The sequence below is a fragment of the Vicia villosa genome, linkage group LG7 (assembly GCF_029867415.1).
Source record: "Vicia villosa cultivar HV-30 ecotype Madison, WI linkage group LG7, Vvil1.0, whole genome shotgun sequence".
In the NCBI taxonomy this organism is placed as follows: Eukaryota; Viridiplantae; Streptophyta; class Magnoliopsida; order Fabales; family Fabaceae; genus Vicia; species Vicia villosa.
Genome location: NC_081186.1, coordinates 109728858 through 109738053, shown reverse-complemented (window position 1 = coordinate 109738053; position 9196 = coordinate 109728858). Strand labels below are relative to the sequence as shown.

Sequence of the window (9196 nt, the reverse complement as noted above, 5' to 3'; positions counted from 1 at the left end):
AATAATTGAACTATTGTATATTACACGAGAAGTGTTCTATACGATATTTCAATTGTGATCGGATTCTAACAGCACTAGTTTTCCAGAATTTAATCACCACTAAAGGTCAATTCTAACAAAACCTAAGCTTACATAATAAATTTCTACCAACTGAATCAACGATAAATTACTCTAAGAATTAAAAACCTAAGCATGAAATATCCTACAAAAAATTAAATGTAAGAGTGAGTGTGTATGTGAGAGAGAGAGAATGTGAGTGAGTGAGAGAGAGAGAGAGAGTACACTGAGATATATAGTGGTTCAACATTTGTCCTCACTTTGCCTAATCCACTCTTCAGTAGTTTTCCATTGGAACCTGCTTTGTTCCTTTTTATTTTGACAAATATTGCAAGAGTTCATACAATCACTATGCCATAATAATGCAAAGAAAAATAAATCCCTTATCTAAATCTTGACTTTTATATATCACAATGCCAAACTCTTATGTGTAATGTTTACTCGATTCACGCTTTTTGAATCTTCCAATTTTACCAATTTGCTCTAAACCTTTGTGTGTAGCAATCACCCCCTTGATCATACAGATTCCTTGAGCGATGAACTGTTTGAAGATTTAAGAAGAACTCCACCATGTTCATAGTCTTCCAGACAGTCACTGCCAAAGTAATATGGAGAGAAGAAAATCATCCTTTTCACTCAAATTTGTCAGCTCTAATGACAACAACCTCAATCTTACATGCTACTTGAAAATCTAAACCAAATCTTCAAGAACGATTAGTTTCAAGGCGACTTCTCCCTCAATCAATTACAAATCTCTTATTATTAATATCTAAAATCAAACTAGAGGTTGAAAATGAAAGAATTTTGTTGCAAGAGTTTTTGAACTTTAAAAAATGAAAGGGTGTTGATTTCACAAAATCACAATGCAAAATGTTGTATAGTTCTGTAAGGTTGTATTTGTAAAATGATGACAAAACGATTTTATATGTGCTTGAGATTAAGCACAAAAATTGATGGAAAAAGCTAGTTAGATTCAAATTAAAATCATTTCACGGTCTTAGTCAAATGGACAAGTGAATTGGAACAATAAAGCATAAGATTTTTACTCATTTCTCGCCTGATTCAAATCAAGTGCAAAGTATGATTCGAATAAAAACTCCCATGATTCGAACCAAGTGTAAAGCATGATTTGAATCAATTTAAGCATCATGATCAAGCTCAAATGTAACCAATGATTTTTGCATGCTAAAACGAATCGATTTGAACTTGATTTAGAGATGTGCAATCATGAAGGAGATTTAATAAAAGATAATAAACAAAATTGATAAGACAAGCAACAAAATAACACTATTAGGGGTGTTCCCCTAAATGTGATAGAGACATCCAACTTCATTCTCCATAGGGATATGCAGCTTCAGTCTCCCCCTTTTTGTTGCTTGGAAAGCTTTCACTTAGAATTGAGTCGACTATGAACCAAATGAAAAAACACTTGTGCTTCCCCTAACACATTGCACACAAACAACATAACATAAAACACATAAAACAATTCTATACTTACATTACAACTCCCCCCCCCCCCCCCCTCCCCCCCCTTGACAACATCAAAAAGAGATAGATCAAAATGAGTCGAAACACCAGATAATCAACCACAAACAAATAATTCCAAATGAAGACATGAGCTAAATAGTCAAGAAGAATATACAACAACAAAGATTGGATATAGAACACAATGATAAACATGTTATATGCAATAACATGCAAATAGACATACAACATCAACATTCAAAAACATACAACTAAGTGATCAAAATTATTATGTAAAAGAAACTTAAATAATGCATGAACAAGTAAAAAATGCTCAAATGCACATAATTAGCAACACACATTTATAAGACTTAAATGCAAATAAGAACAATCGAAACATACCAGAGAAGAATGAGTAAAATGAGTAAAGTAAAGAGGGAGTATAAATTAGAACTAAAATGAAGCATAGAGTACTAAAATGTCTTAAACAAACGTGAAAAGACGGTCACTAAAATCCAATAAAGTGGAATTAATTTGTTTAATAACTTCGTGATTTCCCCATGATACAACACAAAATATCCATACACACAAGACCCCACTACAACACATTACATAACATTGTCCTATGATTTATTTACATCATTGCACCTTTCACTTTCACTCCACGTGCTTGTAAGGCCTAATAGTACCAATACATTATTCCATTTCAACATTATTTGTACCCAATTTTCTCAATCCATTCCCACCAAATTTAACACTCTTGCCTCACCATATTAGTTCAAGTAAGTAACCCCTTCACTAATATCTTCATTTCCTTTCCCAACCCTAATTTCACACTCTTATGTTTAACCTAAAAAGACCCCCCATTCGTACAACATAATATTTCTACTTTTACACTATTAATCAATCCCTACCTCTTGTTCCCTTTTCTCCATCTTTTTCTTATCTCATCATTTTATCTATCTTTTCTCTTCCTACACTTTACTACCATCTATGGAAGACTTCATCATCTCACCTTCATCATCTTCTTCTATCATACAAAACCCTTTACCACAAACATCAACCCTTCAACAAAAGCTTCAATTTCTACTCCAATCTCAATCCGACAATTGGGTCTATGCCATTTTGTGGCAAACAACAAAAGATGAAAAAGGTAACCCTTTCTTATCTTGGGGTGAAGGTCATTTCCAAGGAAACAAAAAAACAACAACCTCAAACAAAGTATACAACACGGACACAAACACAGACACAGACACGAAGACATGTACAAACGGCGATGCGGAATGGTTCTACGTCATGTCGTTGACTCGAAGCTTTTCCGTCGGTAATTCCTCTTCCATTTCTTTACCTGGTAAATCTTTTGCCTTAGATTCTGTTCTTTGGTTGAATAGCAAACAAGAGCTTCAATTTTATAATTGTGAGAGATCCAATGAAGCACACGTGCACGGAATCGAAACGTTGATTTGTGTTCCAACAACTAACGGCGTTGTCGAAATGGGCTCCTACGAAAATATCCAACAAAATTGGAACCTCGTACATCAAGCCAAATCCATGTTCCAATCATCCTCGTCAGAATCAAACTTAGATCTTCCTCCCACCAAACCACTTGACAAAGTCCAAACTTTCGACCAAAACATCTCATTCTCCGACATCGGTATCATCTCCGGCACCGGCGAAGAAACCGAGGAGACACAAAAAACAATGAACAAAAAACCACAAAAAAAACACATCATTGTTTCACCATGTTACATAGATTCTGAACATTCGGATTCAGAATATTGTCCACAATTAACAACACCAACAACAACGACAACAACAACACCGAAGAAGCGAGGGAGAAAACCGTTATCCGGAACACTAATTCCGATCAACCATGTAGAAGCAGAGAGACAAAGGAGAGAGAAACTCAACCATAGATTCTACGCTCTAAGAGCCGTCGTTCCAAACGTTTCAAGGATGGATAAAGCTTCATTGTTATCAGATGCAGTGGATTACATCAACGAGTTAAAAGCGAAGATCGAAGAGTTGGAATTAGAATCAGATAATCAGAAGGAACCAAAGAAACCGAAGATGGAAACAATTGAAAGTACTATAACAGCAACTTCAACTGTGGTGGACCAAAAAAAACCTTGTAGTAGTAATAATAATGATAACAACAATGTTGTTGCTTTGGAAATTGATGTGAAGATTATAGGCAATGATGCAATGGTGAGAGTTCAATCTGAGAATGTTAATCATCCTGGTGCTAGGTTAATGAGTGTGTTTAAGGATTTGGAGTTTCAGGTTCATCATGCTAGTATATCATGTTTCAATGAAATTATGGTTCAAGATGTTGTGGTTGTTCAAGTTCCTGATGAGATGAGAAATGAAGAGAGTCTTAGATCTGCGATTCGAATGAGATTGGAACATGAATGAAACAAGAACAAAATCATAATCTTCATCAAGGTTTTAAAAAAAATTTCGCGATTTCAGTTGTTACAGGTGTACTGCAGTCATCGCATTGTGAATTAATAACAATTTGTTCTTCAATATAAAGAACGGTGATAATAGTATCCGTAGCGGAATTTTTTAAAATCCTGATCTTTATAATCTTAAATATGTACTATATGTTCTTTCTATAATGCTTAGTTTTTTTTTTTTAATTAATTGTTTTTTAATTATTTTCAACCATGTAATACTAAATAAATTATTGTTTCGAGGAAGTTAAGAAACTTGTCTCTTTGCAACTCTGCATATTGTTTGGATTTTAGTGTTTTAAGACAAGAGTTAAAGGAATAGTGTTGTCCTATGATAGGTTCTGTTCTGTTGTCAGTATTCATATTTTTCTCAGAATCTGTAGTCCTGGGTACTTGATATATTATTAATTTAATATAGAAATAGTAATATTTTAATTTAATGTTATAACGTGGATGTCAAATAAGATTTCATTTCATTTTTATGTAATTTTTATTTTAATATGGATAATTGTAAAAAATCTACTAACACGTGCTACAACTAAACTATACAATTAATTCGTGTCACAATTATAAATGACAACTAAACATGTAAACAATGATATATAGGGATATAAGTGCGACAAAAGTGAATAGTATGAGTGATTTGGATATTTAATTAATTTAAATGGGGAATGCGTTTTATTGCTGTAAGTTGATTTTCAGTAGTGGACAACTTTCAGAAAAAAGAAACAAATAATTTTTTATTGTTGACATCAATCAAATTAATTTTTAAAAAACTAAAGCGTAATACAAAACTTTCTTTTAGACTATGTACAATGGTTACATTATTCAACACCCTACTTTTTCACTTTTTATCTTCCACATCATCTTCTCTCTCTTCCACCTAATAATTCAACACCTATTCAATTTTTTTTCACTACAATGGTTTTGTTTAATAAAATTCAACACCCTACCCCACATCATATTCTTATTTTCTTTTAAAGTTTTGTTTTTATGATTATATATTAATATCTATTATCAATTAACATTAAATTAAAATAATTAATATTTAAACTTTTTTTTTTAAATTTAATAATTTATTTATTTTTTCTAATTTTCTATTCTTAATTTTTTTTCTTGCAAGTAATAAATAAGAGATGTAAAAATAGTTATTTTTTAAACAATGATTTTTTTTAAGGCTAAATAGAAAAAAAATTGAGAGAAAAAAGTGAATTTTTTTTTATGAGTCCAAATCAAATGAACCAAGTCTCTATTTATAGAGGAAAAAAAATAATGAATTTTGATAAAAATAAAAATAAATAAAAAAATTATTTACTATGAAATAATTAATTTTAAATGATTAAAAGAAAATAAAATCTAAATAATCACAACAACCAATAAAATTGTGTAAAGTGTTGCATGTGGCCCCACTTTTTTCTCATTAAACACCTCATTCAACAAACCATTGTAGACATTCAACTATTGAATAATTTTTTCAACACCCCCATTGTAAATGGTCATAGATGTAATTTATAGTTTGTCAAACACCTTAGGATATACTCCCTCCGTCCCAAATTATAAGAGAAAAAAACAAAATCACGTTTATTAAGAAAAGTAAAAACACAATCATTTAATTTATAGTTTTCTTGAAATAAAGTGTTTTGAAAAATGTAAAAAAAATTCTAATTGGTTGTTGGTTATAGAAATGATGAGAGAGAATGTAAGTTAAATGCAATTTGCATTTAATTTTGCCTTGAAAGAAATGAAAGATGATTTCTTCTCTTATATTTTGGGACAAGAAAAATGTATTTTTTTCTCTTATATTTTGGGACAGAGGGAGTACAACTTTCATAGTTGAAGTACAATTATTTTCCATTTTCATCTAATAAGTTAATATCTTTGCATTTTCTTATTCAAGATCAAAGTTTTAAATAAATAAGGACTTTTGCGATTTCGGAAGATACGCGTGTTGTAATGATTACGGTTGTTGCAATGTTAATTAATCACAATTTATTCATTATCATAAAACTGCGAATAATAGTATTGATATCGGAAGGTGTCGAACTACAAGAAAAAAGGTCTTTAATGGAGTGATATTGCTACAGATCTCTTAGATCTGATATGATATTAGGACACGACCATTTGTAGACCCAAAGCTCTTGAGTTGTCTATTGAATATGATTGTTTAGCAATTGTCTTTTAAACTATGTTTGAATATCATGAAATGAATTGACCGGAATGGAGCAAAGGAGACAAAGATTTTATTCCATTGTTTGAAAATTTTAGGACAGAACAAGATAGGTTGATCATTTCTCCCAAATTAAAGGAGAAGGAATATGGTGTTAAATGATAAAATTGAATGAAATCTATACCACTTCGTCGTGCCCCACTCCATCCAATTTTAAATGATCTAAATAATAGAATATAATTTCATCTCATTATGTTCCACACTATCGAACTCCATCAATCCTAACATAGGCTAAAATAGTAGCAGCAATGATCAACAACATTTTTCTTACGCTATTTTAGGATATTATGAAATGAATCGGAAAGAAGCGGAATAAGATAAATTATCCATTTCGTACAAATCTATACCACTTCATTCCACTCTACTCCGTCCTATTTTAATTTATCCAAACAATAAAACTTTATTCCATATTTTTTCATTCTGTTTCATTCTATCACATTCTATTGATGCAAAGATACCTATAGAACTGCCAATTACTACATCGTGTGGTCTAGTTACCGGGTGTTAGGTGTTGTTGGAGTTAAATGGATAAAGTCTTAACCTAGACCAGACCACAAATCATCCCTCCCTTTCAAAACCTCCATCCCAAATAGAATATAAATGTCTCCACTTGCACTACTCATAAATGTCTATCATGCAACCTCGCTTGAAAGGATCAAATCCCATATGAAAAATGTTATAAACACATTGCAAATCCTACTATGGCAATAACATCATGCATGATGTATCTAAAAACAACATACAATCTTCAATTTTACAGTTCAAAATTCCAAAATGCAGTTGACTTTGATCCTAATAGTACTTTTGAGAAACGTTGTTTCCCATTTTGCTGCTTAAACTCTAACATGTTTTCTCACAATACAAGCAAATACTTTTAAACTACACTTTCAAACAGGGTAAAAACGTTTGTGGTTTTGTCGAATGCATAATTTCAAACTTATTTTAAGAAAGTAGGTCTCATCTATTTTATTTTACTTTAAAGAAATTTTGCGTTATATCTCATTAAATTAAAATGTACTACACTTTAAGAACTCTTTATTTAAAAAATAAAATAAATTTTTTTGTTCACTTTACTTGTACTCTAAATAGTACGTAATATCTCTAATTTTATGACTCTATCTATCGTGAGAGATCGTGATATACCTCTATTAGGAAGATCCTAAAGTCCCACATTAGCTAGAGATAGAGCTTTTAAAGAATATATATAGAGGGACACTTATCACCTTACCAACCGGTTTTGTAAGGATGAGTTATGTCAAACTCTAATATGGTATCAGAGCTTATCGACCGGACCATGGGCCGCCCACCATTAATATTCACGCACCAAGCCCAAAAAAGAGTGGTGGGCGTGAGGGGGTGCATTAGGAAGATCCTAAAGTCCCACATTGACTAGAGATAGAGCTTTCAAAGAATATATATAGAGGGACACTCATCACCTTACCAACCGGTTTTGTAAAGATGAGTTAGGTCAAACTCTAATAACCTCTCACGTGAAATCCAACGTATTTTTTTAACTTGTTAAATAATCTATTTTGAAATTTCAAAATTTATTTAACGACAACTGTCACAACATAAACAGTAAATGTTTTGTGACAGTTTGAAACCGTCACAAAATCAACCATAGTGAATTTGTGGCGATTTAAAATTGTCGTTAACTAAACTCTCTCAACATAAATAATCACCATAAAATATATCATATGTAGCACTTTTGAACACATGCACTTGCCACTAAGCTATTTACCTCTGGTTGTTATTATATTCGTCTAAACATTTTATAACTATAACATTTTAATTTTTATAGCTTAATAACAATTATTTAGTAACCTTAACTAAAACGTCTAAACATTTTATAACTATAACATTTTAATTTTTATAACTTAATAACAATTATTTAGTAACCTTAACCAGGGTCGGCCCAATCAACGCAGAGGTCCATTCTAATTTTAAATATGTGCCCAAATTTAAAATATAAATACAACTATAATAATTAAAAAAGACACATAAAAATTATATTTATGTATTAATTAATCAATAATATATTTAATTACAATTATTTTGAGTTTTTATCTATCTCAATTTTTGTATGTATTAAGTTTTTATTATAGCATTTTTTTAATTTATTAAATTTTTATTATAACATTTTAATGATTTCAATTAATATTTATGGGAAAAAATTGGACTTTTTAAAAATTTGGGGCCCCTAAAATTTGGAACTCTGGACCTTAAATAAAACATTACAATTTTTAAAACTTATTAGTAATTATTTAGTAACCTTAAGTAACAATTAAAACACAGATTATCTTGGTTTATCTCCTTAATTTTTACAAATTAAGAAATATAAACTTTTATAATAATTATTTAGTAACAAATATATAAAAACTTAATTAATAGCAATTATTTAAATAAAACTATTTAATAATTATTAAAATTTAATATTATATAAACTTAATTAAGACACAGTTTATCCTAGTCTACCCCCTTAGTGTAAAGGGACTAAATATAATCTTAATTTTTACGAGTTAAAGTTTATGAACTTTTATAACAATTATTATTTGATAATAATTATTTAATAACTATTTAATAGCAATTATTTAAGTAAAACTATTTAATAATTATTAAATTCTTTAATGAGAATTATTTAAATAAAATTATCTAATAACTATTATATAAAAGTCCATAAACCTTAATATTTAAGAAAATATATACTATTTGATAAGAAAAGTTATTATAAATTAAGATTTATGGACTTTTATACATATGCATTATTAGTTAACGTTTTATAAATGTTTAAATAAATATCTAATTCATAATATTTATAAATATTTTTTCAATTACAGCATATTAAATAACATTGTATATTACACTTTCATTTTAATTATCTATTTCAATATTTATTTTAAATTAAAACGTTAACTAATAGTAAATATTTTTCAAAATAATTGGGTAGCTAACATATAATAAATATTTTTCATAATAATCATTTAATAGTGTA

General features: G+C 29.6%; 1 protein-coding gene across 1 annotated transcript; it reads left to right on the top strand.

Annotated features, from left to right (window-relative positions):
- Positions 1–2261: 2261 nt before the first annotated feature.
- Positions 2262–4156, top strand: LOC131618255 (transcription factor MYC1-like). The gene has a single exon (XM_058889518.1). It carries the CDS (start codon positions 2515–2517, stop codon positions 3934–3936), a length of 1422 nt encoding a protein of 473 aa, XP_058745501.1. The 5' UTR covers positions 2262–2514; the 3' UTR covers positions 3937–4156.
- The last annotated feature ends 5040 nt before the right edge of the window (positions 4157–9196 follow it).

Coding starts and splice junctions, on each gene's coding strand:
- LOC131618255 (XM_058889518.1), top strand. CDS start 2,515: ATGGAAGACTTCATCATCTCACCTTCATCATCTTCTTCTATCATACAA.